Consider the following 19,350-nt stretch of genomic DNA (forward strand, 5'->3'; position numbering starts at 1 on the left):
CTTTTGTAAGTTTGTTTTCCCTTGGCTTGTGCTGCTTTGCTAAGCAGCACAAGCCAAGGAGAAGGTGATGGACAATGCTGAGCCATGGAAAGCTGCACTTCTTGGCTGGGCATTGGACTCACTGTGTAGAGATTTTATTTTATTCACATGGATAACTGTGCCCCCTTTTTTGCCCTATTCCATATCCCTGGGTCAGAGTTGGTAAGCACTTACCAATCCTTTATGCTTCTCTTCAGATTATCAGTGCCAGGCAGGCTCTTCACTCATTAACATCAAGGGCTGTGAGATTAAGTCTTTCAAAGTGCAGAGGAGTCTTTTTAACACAATCTCCTCTCTGATTTTCTTGTGGCTGTTACAGGTTTGCTGTGGAATCTGTCCTCCAATGACCAGCTGAAGCACCTCTTGGTTAGAGAAGCCCTGCAGACACTGACTGAAGCTGTCCTCATCCCCTACTCAGGCTGGCCAGACAGAGATTACCCAAAATCAAGTGTTCTACCTGACCCTGATATCTTCTACAATGCCACAGGATGCCTGAGGTGAGCACTCTGTCTGCAACTACCCAAAGCAATAGTGATGACAAAACAGGTCTGCTCAGTTATTTTTGGATAAATACACAGAGTCCATCTCACATCATTTCTCATGTAAACAGATGACTTAGAAAGGGGACATGGTACCTACAAGCACATAAACATATTTTGTTTCCAGCTGCTACCAAAGATGCTTATTTAAAGATATCATAATATGTGCCCAAACTGATTAGAAAGTGATTCAACTTAAATTATGGGACAGCCATTTTTTAAACCAGAGTAAGCCCTGTCCAGTCTTTTGCGCAAGTTCAAGCAAGTTGCAGCCATGGGGTGGAGGAATAGATTTGTAGTTGTGTATTTAGTACTGCAATCTGTTAATGGACTCGTGGACACAGTAGCAGTTACTATAGACAAACACCCAAGGCCTCAGTGAACACACCCCTAAGTGGCTGAAGTGTAAAACTCCCATCTTCAATAAAAACACCTTAAACACTCTATAAATTGGGGGCCCTTTGTGAGTTCAAAGTCACTGCACATTAAGTTTACACATTTAAAAATGCACAAAAGGACGCAGTTTGAACTGCCTAAGGAGTAATGTACAATTGCAAAGGCATGACCTGAGGTTTAAACTCCTTCTAGTAGAGTACTAGGAATTAAGTTTGGAATTGTGAGGCTGGAAAGGTGCCCATTGTCCCTCAGCCATACCTGCTATGCTGACATGTCCTATAGCAGAGCAGCTGTATGCATCTGTATCACACAGATACAGATATCTATGTGTATCACAGGTATCTGTGCGATACAGAGTCGCTCTATCACAGGCATTGATTTTCCCTGTGCAACAGCTCTGTATCTGACTCTGTGGTTTCAGAAGACAAATGAATTGTAAGCTATACAAAATACTCAACAACAATACACCTTTTTCTGCAGGAACTCCTGTCAGCCCACTAACTACTAATTAACTTCATCTCTAAGTAATTATTACCTTTTATTTACTCTGACGACTCAAAAACAAAGAAACATTAACCACCCATATAAAACCTCTCTAGCTAACGCTTAGTGCTGTTGTCTAGGAAATTAAGGAGGTTGTCTTTTTTCATATTAACTAGCCCAAGCTGCATTTGTGCAGAAACCAGTCTGGCTCCTCCTCTCTTGGTGCTTGGACTCTGGAATTGTCTCTTCCCTACGAGGCAGCTGATGGGGGCACAGATCATTCTCAGGTTTCGCTTGGTGTTGCTCTTCCCGAGCTTGTTTCAGCAGATTGACAGAACTTGTCATATGACAAATAAGGTACCTGAGTACCTTAGTTCTTTTAAATGAAAGTGGATTCCTCGGTTAATCTTGCTCTGGACACAAAGCCAGTGCTTGGGGCTGCTCCAGCATGGCTGTGAGCCCTCCAGCCTTAATTAAAAGTCTCTAAAACTGCCCTTATGTAGGTGCTTAAGGATACTTTACCTATTTTTAAAATATTATATCCACATTCTAGTCCTCATTTTTATGAGCTTCAACACTGAAAATTAGAAATAGAAAAGAAGGGCTTGAAAACTCCCAGGTGAAGGTGATCTGCAGTACAAAGAAACATTAACCACCCATAATAAAACCTCTCTAGCTAACGCTTAGTGCTGTTGTCTAGGAAATTAAGGAGGTTGTCTTTTTTCATATTAACTAGCCCAAGCTGCATTTGTGCAGAAACCAGTCTGGCTCCTCCTCTCTTGGTGCTTGGACTCTGGAATTGTCTCTTCCCTACGAGGCAGCTGATGGGGGCACAGATCATTCTCAGGTTTCGCTTGGTGTTGCTCTTCCCGAGCTTGTTTCAGCAGATTGACAGAACTTGTCATGTGACAAATAAGGTACCTGAGTACCTTAGTTCTTTTAAATGAAAGTGGATTCCTCGGTTAATCTTGCTCTGGACACAAAGCCAGTGCTTGGGGCTGCTCCAGCATGGCTGTGAGCCCTCCAGCCTTAATTAAAAGTCTCTAAAACTGCCCTTATGTAGGTGCTTAAGGATACTTTACCTATTTTTAAAATATTATATCCACATTCTAGTCCTCATTTTTATGAGCTTCAACACTGAAAATTAGAAATAGAAAAGAAGGGCTTGAAAACTCCCAGGTGAAGGTGATCTGCAGGGTTGCCACATACTTTCTAGCACAGAATAGTTTTCAATGAGGCTTGCCTATTTGTACAGGCTAAATAGCTGAGATCTTTAAGATTAATCAGTTTGCATCTCTTCTCTGGAAATTTACTGAACTCCCAGATTAGGTCACTAAAAGTATTCCTTCCTTATGTATTAGGGAAACAAAAAAATCTCTGCATCAATGAAAAGAAGAGCACAACATGGAGTAATGAAAGTGCACACTGAGGGAATGATGTTACTTATGAATATGTTTAAAGAGTCTACTTATTTGCCAGAATATAAATCTGTAATTAGTCTTCCCTTTTGTGATGCTAACATGTTTGTTGGGCGTGATGATAAAGTCTATAGCCTGCAGCTCCTATTAGAGGGTAAAAATAGTACTTTGAAGTGCAATACATTATGCATAGTACTGTGCTTAGTTACAGGAGAATGCCAGAATTTCTTTTCAAAAATTTCCATACAACTGTTAACTGAAAGGGACAGCCACAGCCCAAACCCATCCCTAGCACTTGGGGGGGTATATGCACTGCACCACGCCATTACCAGATTATAAATTAAAGCTTCCTTCATCCTTTTTGAGAAAACAGCAGCAGGAAAAGTGAATCCACGTCTAGCAGATAATATTGCAGGTACTTCCAAGCCCTGGAATGAGAGCATGACCAGACCAGTCCCCAGCTGTTGCCAGAAGTATTGTGGGGTCCTGAATCTCGGCGCCTGTGCCGGTGCATGCAGTCACTGATAAGGAAGTCTGACGTTAGAAGGATTTGTTAATCCCATTCTCTAGGTCTGCATTTTGTCTTAAGACCCTGTGAGAAGCAGAGCTTTACAGAAACCACAGGTCACAAGCTTTATGTAGTAAAAAGAAGCTGTGTAAACCACGGAATTCTGAATTGGCAGTTAAAATAAGTAATAGTGTTGTTTGGTTGTGAAATATGATAAAATGAACTCTGCTTGGACCCATGGAGTAAGCCAAATCAACAGACTTCACTGGATGCCTGACAATAAGCTGAACAAGTAAAACTGGTGTATTAAACTATCTAGAGGAGTGTTACAGACATTTGTAGACAAGTCCTGTAGGATTTTAAAGGTAATTTCTTGGCCTGAAAGTCTTACACATAAAAGTTCTCCTTCTAGTTCCAATACAAAGGATAAAAATCTTCAAGATATTTCCCCACATTCAGAGGAGTCTGAGAGGATAAGATCTCAGCAGCATGTAGAATGCATGGTTTTGAATATTACCTATATATAGAAGTGAACCTCTGACATGACTTTTCCTCTGCAAGGAAGGCTTAGTGGAAGGCTGTTGGATCACCTTGAAAGACGATAATGAACTGGTGCCACTTTTGTCTTGAAATACCTTTTCCCAGAACTTCTGCAATGCTGAACTTTCCTGAATTTATACACAGTTATCACATTTTCCCCTGCAAAACATTTAATTTAAGTGCTGAAGCTGCTGTACTTCACTACAGAGCCTTCCTTTTTAACTGCCCTGTAACTGAAGCATCCTGTGCCCCTGTGTATTCTAGTTTTTCAAAACTTTCTAGACAACTATTTCCAGTATAGTCAGCTAACCTCTCTCTTCTCACCCAGTAAAATTAAAGTCATCCTTCCTTTTCCATTATTATTTTTCACAGTTTGTCTGTCCCAGCTCCTGTCTGAGCTCCTTGTGAATTACACAGTGACCCACAAGGACAGTGGGAAGCTGTGTTTGGAGGAAATTGTGTCATTGCAACCCAGGAGGCTGCAGAAACATCTGCTTCCATTTACTCTGGAGAGAAGTTAAGCCAAAGCTCTCCCCATGAGTTGAAAAGCTTGGACTCACAGTGGCAGCTTCTAAGAGAGAATGTAAAACAAGTGACTGATGATAATAAGTCTTTGAACCAAGGCCTCTTGCACAGCATTGCCATTCCTTTAAGTTTATTTCCATCCATTCTTATCTCCTCTTGCCTCCTCTTCAGTTTATCTGCTCCCCCAATTCCTGAAAGGAATTTTTTGCTTCCAACAAGCAGCTTGAAGCCTGGCACATCTAGTTATCAACTGGATCCCAGATACCTTTACCTCCTTGGTGAATTTTTGAACTGTGCAAGGCATGAAGGGAATAGAATTTCCCAAAATGCTGTCTGGTAATTGCATTAAATTCATATTACCAGTTTTAGCAGAACGAGTCCCAGGAGCAAAATCCTCCTTCTTATCAGTTACGTGGACAATTCACAGCAGTTCAAGAACCTTTTCCAACAGTCAGTGTATGACTCAGTGTTGGCTCAGAGGGAGTATCCCTTTCATTTGCTGCCATTTATCAACTAATTCAACATTTATTATCATCATTCTGTTTCCTTCAAAGTCACCCTTGGTTTAACTGAGTCGAATGTCTTTGTATTTACCTCACAACTCTGGATCAAAATAACATTTCCCAACAGGAAATTAGCTGATCCTCCCCCCAGGACTGTGGGCAAAGAGCTACTTCGATTACAGACACAGCTGCACCACGCACATGTGCAGGAGGGGACAGGAGCAGCAAATGCAAGATGAGATAAATGAGGTGTGCAGACAGGTCAGCAAATGGCACAGTTTGAGCGTGCCACCAGGATTGGCACAGCCAAGCATGCCCAAAGTCAGGGATTTTTCATGAGTGGGTGCTGCCAAATGGTAAGTTCTGAGTCATTTAGAGGAGAGGATCCCCACAAGTGGCAGTCTCCCTAAGGCTGGGCTCTCCTCACTTCCCAAGCACTGGGTATTTCAGGGCCTCCTGGAACTCCACGACAACAAAGCCCAGCTCCCGAGCTCAGAGGGTGGCATTTCACTTGTCAGGAACCTCAAATCTTAGGAAGCCAAGATGAAGTCAGTTTTTAAATTCACTAAGCAAAATGTCTCCATTGTTTAAAAAAACATATATTTAAATATTTTATATAAATATATATATTTAAATTTACATTTCTCTGACACTTCTCAAATTTTTTTTTTTTTAACAAATCAAATTATATTTTTACCTCCTGGAATTTCTCAAGCTTCAATCAGCAAACAGATTTAAGTTGTCAGCTGAGGTTTTGCTTGAAATGCTCTTGTCTGACCCTGTTTTGAGTGAGGTGGTTACAGCAGTGTTTGGAGGAGTGGGAGAGCAGGAGTTCTTCCCTTCCCAGTCCACAATGTCATGCCAAGGAAACAGGGAAAGGGGGAGAACGGAGTAGCCACGTGCGTACAGGTGTGCACAGGGACACACAGTGATACCTGTCTCTGGATGAGCATCAACTTCTTAATGAAACAGAGCCCAGGAATTCATTTCCCTTGCAGAACAGGACAGTGCCCCTAATTCAGGCTCTTCTCTGCCTCCTGAGCTAGAAAAGCTCTTTACTCTGTTGATGCTGACAGCAAAGTCAGGGCATGGCCTCTCCCTGCATAAGCATTCAGCAGGATCAGTTGTAAAAAGTTTAAGGGATTTTAGAATACGTGGGACAAAACCAAACACTACATCAGCTGAAGTGTCTTTGGCAAGAGAAATTCCACACTTATCTTTAACAGTATTTTTAGTGTGTGTGCCCCAGAAACTATTTTTGCTATGTACCAGGAGGGCTGTAATGTGTACCCTTCTGTCAGCATAAACATAGGAAAGGGTGACATGCCTTGAATGTGACACATATAGGTAAAATTAAATTCCAAAGGGATTTCTATAGCAGGCCATGTTGTGGGATCTGAATATTGATTCTGTGATATATAATTCCATGAGAGAATAAATGAACTCATAAATAGAGGCATCGTTAACATCATGACCTAAAGTAAAATTGTAATTACAATGCTTAGTATGTAACCTGAACATGTACTTCCCAGAGGAAAAAAAAAAGTTATTAGAAATAAAATGACAGTGTATAAAATGCTACATTTATTTTACAATCATAGGCCACAGGAAAGCTTAAACCTGACTGGCTTTGTTGTTAATAAAATTGTAAATATTGTAATTCTTAGTGGGCAAAGTAAGCATGGAAAATAAGCAACCTGAAACTATCTAAAGGAACATGTCCCTCTGTGTTTTGATGGATGCTAAGATTGACATTGGCTAATATTTAATGTTATTTCAAACAAAGAAACTTGAATGTGCAGTCCTTTGTCCAGCAGAGCTGCAGGAGTAAAAAAAAAGTAAGACCTGGATTTATAATTCTAGAATTCCATAATTCAGACTTTGCTGAAATTTGTAAAGATAATTATACCCCAAATGTGTAAGTGTTGTTTCTTCCAAGGAAATCAGTAGCTTGTTTAGAGCCAAGTGTATTCCATAATTCAGACTTTGCTGAGTTGTAAAGATAATTATACCCCAAACGTGTAAGTGTTGTTTCTTCCAAGGAAATCAGTAGCTTGTTTAGAGCCAAGTGGCTTCAAGCATCAAGTATGTGTTTGGTTTTTCAAGATTTTTAAATCAGTTTTGTAATTCACTTGTAAGTTGTACTTGGTTTACTACAAAGTCCAGCAAATGTTACTTGAAAGGCAGGCAAAGGGTGGGTCTTTACATGTGGATGTGGAGATGCTGCTGAAACTCTCAGGCCATGTGTCTGTTGATGGGTCATCTTGGATCAAGAACCAGCCTGGTGTAAGTAAATTCATTCTAAAGGACATCTGTGTGCATGGAAATTTTTACAGGCATCTCTCCTCTGATATTTTCACCATCCTAAATATTAAAATTATAGCTGAAAATGGAATAGGGAAAACAAGTCCAAGTTTTGGTTTTGGGGGTTTTTTGGGGTTTTTTTGGTTTTTTTTTTTGACTGCTTAAAAAGGATTGACTCAACTTTGAAATGAAAATTTGAGTCAGATCTCACCTTACCCATCCAGACACAGTGGTTTGTTTCCCTGGAGTATATGTTTTTCTCTGGGAGTGAAAGTTTTATCTAGAAGAGGCTCAGGTTGTCTTACACCTCTGAAGAAAAGAAGCAGTCAACCTGAACTTCAGTATCTAAGTTTTGGCTGGAAAAGTTTGTCAGAGGAGCACAAGAAAATACCTTTGGCTAAATCTCTTCTCCCCAACATATTCTCTCCTGCACAGAAACATGAGCTCTGCTGGCCCAGAAGGAAGGAAGAAGATGAGAGAATGTGAGGGCTTGATTGATTCTCTTGTGTATTATATCCAAGGAGCTATTGCAGACCATGAGCCCAATGACAAGGTACTCTTTGAGATGAAAAGTGTTTTCCTAGGGGAAATTTTCAAGTGAACATTTTCCTGTTGTTGTTTAGAAACCAATGTCCAGAAACAGCTGTGATGCAATTGCAAAACTTATTTCCAGGGCTTTTAAAACTGCCACCAAAGGTGAAAGTCCAGTAAGAAGCTTTTTGAAGTATTTTTATCCTGCAACCTAAAAGAATAGTATAACTCAGCACTGGGAAAACATTTTTAGAATCTCTAGAGAGAAAGGCAGAACCTTCTGTGGTTTGGTTTTTTTTAAGTGAGATAAAATCACAGTTTTCAGAAATGCTGGAACATGAAAGAGTCAGATGTTGCCTTTTTGGTTGTCTCAGGGTGCTAGCTAGCTAGAAGCTTAAAAAATTAATCTGGTTACTCTCCTGTATATTCATTGCTGCTCTCCTATGTATTTAATGCTACATACCCCTTAGGAAATTAAGAACCTAAATCCCTTTGAGTGGCAGTGTGATTAAGGAGCTTGCATCATTTAGAATAGAACTAATTTTCCTAGGTTTTTTTTAGAAAAAAAAAAAAAAAAACAACAAAGAAAACCAAAAAATACTGCACTTCTTTTCCTTGCTGCCTAAGCCTAAGCCAGTAACTACAAGGACATGGACACCTCCAGGTGCCAGTTTCTCTCACTCTTCCTCCCCCCACTGAGTGCAGGTGAACCCTGAAAACAGATTCTTGGAGCAGAGGCTTGTCTTTCAGCTGGGTGCACTGGGTGGGAAGAGCAGCTGTCACTGACATTAGCTGCAGCCTGTAAGGCACTTCTGGTGGGCCTGCCATAACCTGTGCTGTGCAGTGCTAATTACTGCACATTTATAGCTCTAGGATTAGCTACTTGAGCCTCCCCATCTCCCTGTATCCAGTGCCATTAGCTTCAGGGAGAATCCAGCACATTACACGTGTGCCAGTAGCTCCCTGCTGCATTTTGTCTTAAAACCACTCATTCCTTTGATTTTCAAAAGAGGAGCAACTGGTAACAAAGCTCTTTGCCACTAGACTCATCACTCAGAAATTGCAGACCTGACCTTAGCCACGTTCAGGAAGGAATGTCTTCTTTTAAAAAGCATTCCACCACAGAAAAATGCTTCCTCCTTGGGAAGATAAAAAGCTTTCCTCTTGCTGATGCTATGGTGAGGTGTGTACATGATCATCTTTACTCCTAAGCCCTTAAACATTTCTTGGCACATTTCTGTGTCAAGCAGCGCTTGCCCAAACAATTCCCAGGCACAGTTCAAGAATTCTGAAATCCCAGGACCATTTCCAACAGGCACGGACCCCTCTCCCAATGCAGCCCCATGTGCCAGCTGCCCGCTGGGCTCGGGAACCTCCCAGGGCATGTTTCATTTCTCACTGTAAAGGCAGTGTGGTGGATCACTGGCATGAAGCCCAGCTCTTCCATGAGGCATTAGAAACTCTGCAGTCAGTTACTGAAGATCCAAAAATGAAATCTCTTCCCGTGTCTGTACATGTCCCTTCAACACATGCCAAAGCTTTCAATTTCTATTCTTTTGTTATTTTAGGCCACAGAGAATTGTGTGTGCATTCTTCACAATCTTTCCTACCAGCTAGAGATAGAGCTCCCAGAGAGCTATGCCCAGAGTATATATGTACAAAGAAGAAATATTTCTAACAATGATAAAACACCAGGCTGTTTTGGAACACGGAGCAGAAAAGTAAAAGAGGTAAAGTACATGATTAGTTACATCTCATTTGGTTAATAACTTGTAGCAAACTCTGAAGAATAAGGCTGTAATCTAATTAACAGTCTGTTATTGATCTATCTGGTAGGGTGACACATTCTTGCCCCAAAAATGCAAAGTTATTGATAGTCTTTCTTGACACCAATTCTCTAATTTAGCTGCTGCTGATGGCATGACATAACAAATGTTTTATTAGTTGAGGAATACTCCACTGGATGGACTAGCTACTATCATTAAATTCTGACATTTTGCACATTATTATTTGAGCTCAGAGCTTGACAGTCTCCAAATAACCTGGTCATGCAGAGTTACAAAATGGATAGTTCAGCTTGTGGTGCATTAAGCTATAGAATGACTGTGTCTAAAGGCTTGATGTGTTGACATGTTTAGAAGCAGCAGGACACCCCGCTTCCTGAGGAAAAGAGCAATCCCAAAGGTGTTGAATCACTCTGGCATTCTACACTGATTAGGATATACCTCTCCTTAATAGCAAAGAGTACCAGAAACTACACCCAGGAAGCATCCCTGGGAGCTCTCCAGAACCTCACAGCTGGCACCGGACCAGTAAGTGAGCTTTTTTCCTTTTCTTTTCATTTAGTTCTTTATGTGAATGCATAGAGTTCAGGGCTGCCTGAGCTCAAATAAGCACTGACAAGTCACTGGCTCACTGACATGGTGAAGGAAAATGAGGAACATTGAATGGAAAGTCATAACCAGCAGTGCAGCTTTTCCTTGCTTGGCAGATAATGGGGTCTGCTTCTGCTCCCTCTGTGTACAGCTCCATGGGTGGAGTTTGCTAATTCATCACACTCTGAGGGATGACCAGATGTTAAAAGCACTAAAAAAGTCATTTTGTGGAAGACAGTCCTGTGGAGAGAGGAGGGCTCTGACACAACAGCAGATCACTTTTGTGTTGAAGAAATTAATGATACCTGTCTGAGGAACTAGCCAAAGAGCACCTGGCAGAAAGAGGGCTTGCAACTTCTCTTTTATCACCTCCCTTTCCAGTTGCAACTCATATGTAACTTTGGCTTAAAACTATTTGAAATATGCATAAACTGGTGCAGAGAGCTGGCAGTGTGTGACTTTCTCTGGGGCTCTGCCTTGGGCAGTGACACAGAAGGGCTCTCTCTGCACAGATGCCGTTCGCAGTGGCCCGCACTGTCGTTCAGAAGGCGAACGGGCTCCCGAGCGTCCGCGCCATGCTGCACGTCAGCCACCCCGCGGTGAAGAGGACAGCGGTGTCCCTGCTCAGGAACCTGTCCCGAAACACCTCCCTGCAAAATGACATAGGTGAGCAAACACTGAGAGCTTGCTCTGCTCTCTTCACACCAAACTTTCCTGCTTTGAAAGAAAGACATGCTCGAAAAAGCCCTGATCTGTGAGTTTAGTAGATTTTTCACCAGATACTTGCAGTCACTGTACGGGGCTTAAAATAAAAATTTTTCCTAAACAAACTTTCACTCTATTGGGTATTTCTCTTCAGATACTTTGGTGTTACTTTCAAAAATACATAATTGAAGTAAATTCTACACAGATTTGGAGAGGGAGTTTTTCTTCTGCTCAAAATAGGGTAAAGGAAGGTGATTGCCGAGTTCTGTGCTGCCACAGCTGCATAATGTTTTGCAAGAAATCACAGAACATCTCTAATTCTTCTAGCAAAGATCAGACTCTCTCTTATTAGACACAAAGCTTTAGAAGTTTGCAGCCCACACAGTTTTCCTGCAAATTTTTTTTAATAATGGAAAAAGCTATAAGATGCTATAGGAAAATAGTTAATTCATTTAAATTATCTCATTTCTAAATAAAGCCATTTCTATTCTGAGTATTCTCATTTCAATTTATTGTGTATTTAAGACTTTTTCCTACTGACAGGATAAAATGTGTTCATATAATTTGTTGTCATTTTTTTGTGTTCCCACCAAGGGTGAAAGGGGAAATTCCAGGTATAAAGATAGCTCATGGGACAGATTACCCTCCAGAATTCTGCAGAACATTCTCCTGGGCCTTGTTGAACCTTAGAGAACATTCCCTATCAATGCAAATCTTATAACATGTTGTTGGGCTTATTTCAAAGGGGTAATCCATGTGGTGTTAACAATTACAGGTGGTGAATCCCCCGAAAGAGAAGAAATTAAACTGATAAGAAGTTGGGATGTCATCAGGGAAAAATAATTTATGAGAGTATGGGAAAGACAGAGTAGCACAAAGCTTTGGGGGCAGGTGCTTCATCTTGCACATTCACAATTGTTCCTGTTTTACCCACAATAGAGAGGACTGGGGGAATTTCAGGTGAACCTTTTCTTTGTCAAAAGATTTTCTTTTTGATTGACTGAAAGCATGTGTGAATTCAGGTCAAATTCCAAAAAGAACAACTTTGGCCAAAGGAAAACATTTGAGAGGGCACACTCTTTTCTAGATTATAAGGGACTAAATTTATCAAACAAAATGAACCTACATTTATCCAAATTTATCAAGCAAAATGAACCTCTATATCAAATGGAGATAAATTTAATATAAAACATGTCTAGCAGGAAAGTGGCAGCCTGCAGCTGGCACATGCCTGGTGAGTTCAGTCCAGCACATGAGCTATTAATGGACTGTGTATGAGGCAAGGTACAGGCTGTCCAGTGTAGTGTGGGTGCAGCTTCACCTGGATTGTGGGGATGTAATGCAGGTCGGAAGCCGTGAGTGCGTGGTGGGAGCACACAGCTCCCTGCTGAGGGAGAACAGGAGGAATAAGGTGAACCTGCTCCTGTTAGTAATGGAAGTGCTTGTCTCTCTCCCACCTTGCAGCCAGAGAAGTCCTGCCCGACCTGGTGTCAGTGCTGCCCGAGAGTGTGCCAGGCTCTGAGGTGGCCTGTGAAACCACAGCATCCATCTGCTACACCCTGTTCAACCTGACCCAGGGCAGCTCGCACAACGCCCGGCTGCTCCTCAGCACCCACGGCCTGCCCAAGCTCATTGCCATCAGCATCAATGACAGGTAAGCTGTGGCATTCACATTCTCTGAACTTGAGAGAAGCAGTGAAAGAAGCAGGGAAAAGAATGAACAAAAGGATTCTTGTTTCATTTGCTGCTCTTGTGTTGTGCTAGGGTAGAATGCAACATGGAGATTGCTTACCCAAAGTGATGGTGTTTGGTTTCCCTGGCATATCTGGGCCAAGCACGTGTCCAGACTGTTGGCCAAGAGACAGTCACAAGATTTTATTCAGTTGAGTGCTTGTACAGTTTTACTTTAGATGTAGTGTGATATAGTATAGAATAATACAGTATAATAAAGTAATTAATTAGCATTCTGATATCATGGAGTCCTCTTCATCATTCTTTCTGCTCAGGGGCACCTTGCAAATCCGATAGTAAGGGACTCCACAAGCCTCACTCTGTCCCCAGGTAAAAGAGAAACTGCAGCCTCTGCCTCTCAGGGGGAAAAAACATTTCATCTCAAGGTGCAGGACAGCCCAAACAAGGGATGTGAATAGAATTGCACTGATTGGGAAATACAGAAAGATCTCTTAGCACAGCTCTCCCATCCATAGCTAAACTCACCAGGTTCCAGCATTTTAAATAATTCCTCAGAAGATAACTGCACCACATTACCTGTATTCTGATATATAAGTAGTGACTGATCATCAGATCTCATGTGTACCCAAAATGTCTTTCCTGTTCATTGTAACACAACCCTGATTAATTTTAGCAATAAAGTGCAGGGATACATTTTATGGAACCTATAGATCTGCACTTAAAAATAACATATTGGTGTTTTAGAGAACAGATTCAAAATTTAATCATTCTTTAATATGTAAACAAATGCAATCAATATTTACTCCAAAGATAATTAATGTTTTAAAAATATGAGTAATTATTCCATTTGCCTTGCTCTCTCTCTTTGAAAAATGAAAGAGGAAATCAATCTCAGTAAAGAAGGCCTCATGAGGACCTGAATAATTTAAATCCCATCTAACTAACAAGAGATTTTACCTACTGGAAAGATTCTTATAAATGGTTGTTGTGCTGAGGTTATTTTCCTCAGCTGAGAATGCACAATATGAGAGTTACTGTAAGATGTAGGCTACAGAGCACTTGATTTCTCCCTAAATTTGAAGAATAGGTGGAACAGGGAGTCATGTTTCATGTGTTTCAGTAATAAGGACAGCCTGAAACTTTACAATACCTAAAGGGTGGCAAACCAGCACTTAGAAGTAAAGAGAGATAAAACAAATGCTATGAGATTATGTTTGCTGAGGTCTGTACATGCACCATGATTATGATGTGAGAATTTAAATTTGTTTTATCATTCTTTTTGCAAAATGGCAGCAATATGTTCAGCAAAGCCAGCAGGGCTGCTTCAGTCCTCCTCTACTCCCTGTGGCTACACACCGATCTCCACAGTGCCTACAAAAAGGTAAGCACAAAGAAAAACAATCTTTCCTTCAGACCTAGAACCCTTTCATTTGTCCTCTGGGGCCCTTACCACTCCTGTACATTTAAGAATCAACCTATGATAGGATTCAAGTGGTCCCTGAATTTGGTTTTCTTATTTACTTGTACATAAGCCTGTGTAAGTAATGCATGGCCTCCATTTTTGCTCCCCTGTGTTCACATTCTCTCCCTCTGTGGTTTTACATCCACTGGCAAAGCTGATGAAAGCGTTGTTGCTGCTGCCTGCCAGGAGTGTCAGCGGGTGGGAGGTGACGCAGAGCAGGTGCCCATCCACACTGGCTGAACAGCCTGGCACAGAGAACCACGGTGGCAGCAAAACCAAGGGCAGGGCGAGGCAGCTTCCTGCTCTAAAAGCAGGGCTGCTCTGTTCTCCTTGTTTGCACAGCCTGCCAGCCCAGGAGTCGGGTACAGTCACACAAAACCCAGTCCCTGGGAAAGGTGTTGGCAAACGTTTACTGCCATAGTCAGATCAAACAAAAAATGGCCAGCATGGGTCTGCCACAAACCAGTTTGGTTTTTTTAAAGCTCTGTGCCTGCTTTTTCAACCCTCAGCTGAGTTAACTTCCACCTACCTACCTTCACCCTGCATCTCAATCTGATTTCAATCCTTGTGTGTTTGCTGTTCAGAATTTGTCACTTCAAATTCCCTATAAACTAAAACTGTTCCAAGTTCTCAAGCAAGCTGTTAGCATTTGTTATTCAGCTGTTTCTCTTTGTATTTTTTGGTTGAAATTTGCTCCAAAAAACTTTCTTAGCATAAACTTTAACAGTGTTGCATCACACTTAACAGGTACGGCCCCACAAACCAGACATCTGTGTTCCAGAATAAGGCTATTGTGCCATATAAATTCTTAACTAGTTGTCTCTGGCTTTTTACAACTGCATTCCTGAATTTACCATACAATAAATTTACCATACCATCAGCAATATCCCTGATGGCATGAATTTTATAATTTACTGGTAGTTCAGGAAGGACTATAGGACACATTTGTCAGCATTTTCAAAAATGCTGATTATTTGCTCTTCCTATGCAAATCAGGCCCCCTAGAGACACCAGGTATGACACTGAAAACTTCAGAACCACCTAATGGCCAGACAGTTTTGAAACTTTAGTTTCAGTTTTGAAACTTTAGTCTAATAAGCCATAGAAATCACTTGATCAAATAAAATTGATAAAATCCTGAGTCATTTTGGCATTGCCCTGTGTTTTTTGTTCTGACAGGGTTAATTTCAACTAGGTTAATCTCAGCTAGGTTCATTTCAGCTATTAGTTAGTCACCTAAAAGTTAGGAGTCTGTAGAGCTGAGGAGGAAGAACAGACAGTGGAGGGAGTTCAGCAATTCCAGTTATCCTCCCATCTATCCTGGACTAAACCAGCGCTGCCTGTTCTGTCTCTGTGACTGCTCAAGACCCTTCCTAGACCCCTGCCATGGCTCCTTATCCAGCTTTTAGGCACTGGACCCACCCTTCCCTTGCAGAACCAGCGCTGAAGATAATGAACTGTTCTGTTTCTTCCATTCCACAGGCTGACTTCAAGAAGGCAGATTTCATCAACAGCCGGACCACAAAAGCCTACAACTCACTGAGAGATTGAACCAGAGCATTACACCAGGGAAAACAAGATCATACAGCAGCCAGTGTAACCATCTTCACAGGGCTGGTGTCACCATCATGACCCACAAAGTAACTCAGAAAAAAAGGAGCTGATTTTCTATAAAGACTTGAGTGGCCAGAGAGTAGCTTTTTTGAGTTTTTAATCCTAATCACCTCATTGTCACTGACAACATCAATTCAAGTATATCAACATCAATACAAGTATATTGACAGCAATACCAGTATATCAACCTCAATACAAATGTCAATACAAGAATAATCAAAGACGGATTCTCCAGGATGTCTGATGTCAAGTTTCATCCAGGTTCACCATGAGTCAAAGCTCCAGATGACTGCCTTTGTTCTGTACAGAGAAGTTTGAAATGCTGGTGGGCAGCAAATTCTTTTCAGACTGTTTTATACCAAAAGTTTTCTACAGTAGGTAAGCATCAAGTGCACTGCCCAGAATTTAGTCATTTTTCACTCTTTTGTTTCTTCGCACAGCTGAACAAGAATATCCAGACTCTATCAGTATGCTCAAGAAGCTGTTTCACTACATGAATTATAAAAGCACCAATGAAGTTAAAATTGCTATTTTTGTATTGCTTGTTTTCATGGGCCCACTGGTTCTTAAGCCTCTTTCCTCTGAGATTTCATCAGCAACAGCAGCAAAACTGATTTTACATAGATCTCGCCATCCCTTGCTCTTCTCATCCTCCCTCACATGGCTGTTGTATTTTACAACCGTGACCAGAAAGGAATTTAACTAGAACCACCAGGTTTAAGGCACTGTGTTTCAGACACTTTGGGCTGAACTTAAGCTCATCATTCTTTGCTAGTTGGTGGAGAAATTATTTTTGGGTGTTTCAGTGATTATTTTAAGAAAATGGCAATTTCAAAACAATTCTGTTGATAATCTATATATAATAAAGGGAGTGGAGTCTTGCCTTTATTTTTGAAGTAAGAGACACACACAAGAGGCTGGGCTCTGTGCTGATTCAGGAATTCACCTGATCCTGCTTCATATTCTCTTACTTGAAATGATCATCCTCCCTACAGCAATTACATGCAATGTGATAACTTTGGGACTGTGCCTGCACAAGTGGGAATAGGTAATAGGAGGGAAAAAAATTCCTGAGGACCTGAAGGCTCAGGTTTTCATTATATGATGCTCAAGATGGTAAAGAAGCACTTAAAAAAACCCATCTACTACATTTAGTAAGTCAGTTTTTTCTCAAAAAAACCCACAAACCCGGGGGTTAGACTGTCCATTAAACCAGCAAGAAATTCTTATATAAATACGGGGTTATCAGCAGATGTGAGCTGGCATTATTTCTCTGAAATCAGGGGAAGTGAGCTACCTTTATGGCAATGGATATTTTGCCATGTGTATTTTCAAGCCCTGCTACTCCAACAGAGCCCATCCTGTGCCCTCACTGCTGAACAGCTGCTCTTGTCCAGAAGGAGATGCAAAATCCTTGGAGTAGGGACCTCACAGGGGAGGTCACCAACCCTCTTCATTTCAACATTCCTGGCTAAAAGGTCTGGCTCCTATCAGAAATTTAGAACCAGTGGGTTGTACCACTGCACCGTGTCCAAACATAGTTCTGGATATCTGGGAGCTAAATTCTGCTGGCAGATGCCCACAGTTCTCCAGGAAGTCCCAGAAAGTCCCACACGTGCACACAGGACACAATGTGCCCCAGGGAGGGAAGCAAACAACACTGCTTTCCTGTCACTGATCATTTTCAGAGAGCTGTTAGTCCTCCACATTTGCTTTGAATAACTCAAATCAAATGCACTCCAGTAGGAGGTTTTAAAAATACTATTATTTTTTGTAGGATGTCATATTCAAAATACTGCAGGTCCAAAAACAACACCGGGAAAGGGAACTTACAGCCCCGCATGTTGAGGGAATTGTTTTTATAACTTTTTCAAATATGATAGAAAACAGACAATTAAAATCCAACTTTCTCTTCTCAGTTGTTAACCCAAGTAAGTCTGCTTGTGGCATGAAAGAATGAATACCAGCAGACCTGGACAAGTCTCCTTTTATTGCCCAAAAGAAGTGGTAGGCAAAATTAACACAGAAATAGTAAACCTGAATACAGAGTAGCATAGGAATGAAGAACTGAAATGAAAAAGATCATTTTAGAAATGCTCATGCATTTATTTTTATTAAACTCACATGCTATTTAAGAAACAAAAGAAGCAATAGTGTTGGGTACTTTTAAATATACGTGTACCTCTCAGTAAGATGTCCTTAAAAAGGAAATGCAGAATTTTTGGGTTGTTTCCATTGATGCAGTGATTTTAAAGGTTTTTTTTCAACCAAAATGAATGTATGATAGTGCCCCTTTAAAATCAAAGCAGTGTTCAAAAGTCACAAAGAATTATCTCAGACTTGGCAGCAACACGAGAAACATGAGACACGCCTTATTACAACTGATCTCCTACTTGTATGCAATCAAAAACATTTCAGCAGGACTCCAAAGAAAACAAAGCAGAGAAATAATAAAGTGCTTTCTCTAATGCAAAAAATCTGTCTTTGGTCTTTTTGTTATTAGTGAACCTACTTGGCTGGGATGCAGCAAATGTATTTTTAAGCCTTAGACCTTCCTTCCAGAGGGCAAACTCATTTTTCAATTAAATCTAGGTATGGAGACTGAGACTTTCCTGCAATAGCACAGTGTTACTGAAGGCAAGCTGTGTAATGCTCCTGTTGGCATCAGAGGCCTCCTGAAAATAATTTCTTTGTCCAGTTTTGCTGACCTGTCAAACCACCCACAATCTGCTGTTTTCACTTCTCTTTAATTGGTATTTTCCACTAAACTTCACCATGGGCCACTGGAGACCTAAAAAATAATTAAATCAGCCTCACCATAGTCTTGGACCTGAGAAATAGAACATTCTCACTTGCTCTGTTCCTGAGAGGAGATTGGAAACCTTGAATTTAAACATGCTGAGCAGTGCCCAAAGAGTTTTTGGCTGAACAAGCAACTTACCCCAGGTGCTCTTGTGTTGTGTCCTAACCACAACCCAGTGCTACCACCTTTCACAGAATTGTTTTTGTAGAAAATCTTAAATAGTACAGATAATTTTGGAGTAGATTATAAACATTACCAGAGAATCAGTCATGCCTTTCCTCATTTCATCCTTCTACCTTATTTTCTGCTGTTACTGCTCTTAAACATTAGTGCTTTTTCTTCTCCCTTGCTTCCTAAGTAGAATTAAATTGTGTAAAATAATTGCATTATATTGTGCATGGGCACAGGGTTTGGGTTTTTTTAATGGGGCTTTTTCTTTAGAGAAAGTACATGCTATCTATTAAGAGAGGTTCAACCTGCCCTTCTGGGCCCATAAAAGAACTTCAGGTGAAATGAGCTGGCACCATCAAAAGCCACACACAAGAACCCCAGTGCACCCCTGGCAATCCGTGCTCCAAAGGCAGCCCATGGAAGCTGAGGGCAGTCAGGCTGCCTGTTTGGTTGGTTTTTTGTTTGTTCCCATGCTTAGCCCTTAGGTTCCAGCCTGACAGGAGCATCAACATTTTCCTAGCTTTAGTTTGCAGGGCCAAAAAGCCCAACAGAGGCTATTCAGAGCCCTCCTGGGGGATGCTTCTGGAGCTGGCCTGATGAGCAGTCACACAGTGAATCATGAACAAACCATGCAAAGGGTTGAGAACTGGTGCTTCCCAAGCTATTCCAACTGCAGCAGCTGCTCTTCCATTCCTTTACTTGAAGTGCTGCTGATTAAAACCTCAGTTTGCATTCCTGACTC

The 19,350-nt window shown here is 41.2% G+C and overlaps 1 protein-coding gene across 2 annotated transcripts in view; it reads left to right on the plus strand.

Annotated features, from left to right (window-relative positions):
• PKP2 (plakophilin 2) overlaps positions 1-18,111 on the plus strand; it is a 38,481-nt gene extending 20,370 nt beyond the window's left edge. For both annotated transcript variants that reach the window (XM_041398768.1, XM_041398770.1), the window contains exons 6-13: positions 359-536; positions 7,691-7,808; positions 9,355-9,516; positions 9,925-10,098; positions 10,674-10,827; positions 12,331-12,520; positions 13,852-13,939; positions 15,503-18,111. In XM_041398768.1, the coding sequence (XP_041254702.1) occupies positions 359-536; positions 7,691-7,808; positions 9,355-9,516; positions 9,925-10,098; positions 10,674-10,827; positions 12,331-12,520; positions 13,852-13,939; positions 15,503-15,571 (1,133 nt within the window). In that variant the 3' untranslated portion in view covers positions 15,572-18,111. The remainder of the gene's footprint in view (positions 1-358; positions 537-7,690; positions 7,809-9,354; positions 9,517-9,924; positions 10,099-10,673; positions 10,828-12,330; positions 12,521-13,851; positions 13,940-15,502) is intronic.
• Positions 18,112-19,350: the final 1,239 nt, after the last annotated feature.

Source organism: Onychostruthus taczanowskii, unplaced genomic scaffold (assembly GCF_017590055.1).
Source record: "Onychostruthus taczanowskii isolate IOZ18803 unplaced genomic scaffold, ASM1759005v1 scaffold15, whole genome shotgun sequence".
NCBI classification, from domain to species: domain Eukaryota; kingdom Metazoa; phylum Chordata; class Aves; order Passeriformes; family Passeridae; genus Onychostruthus; species Onychostruthus taczanowskii.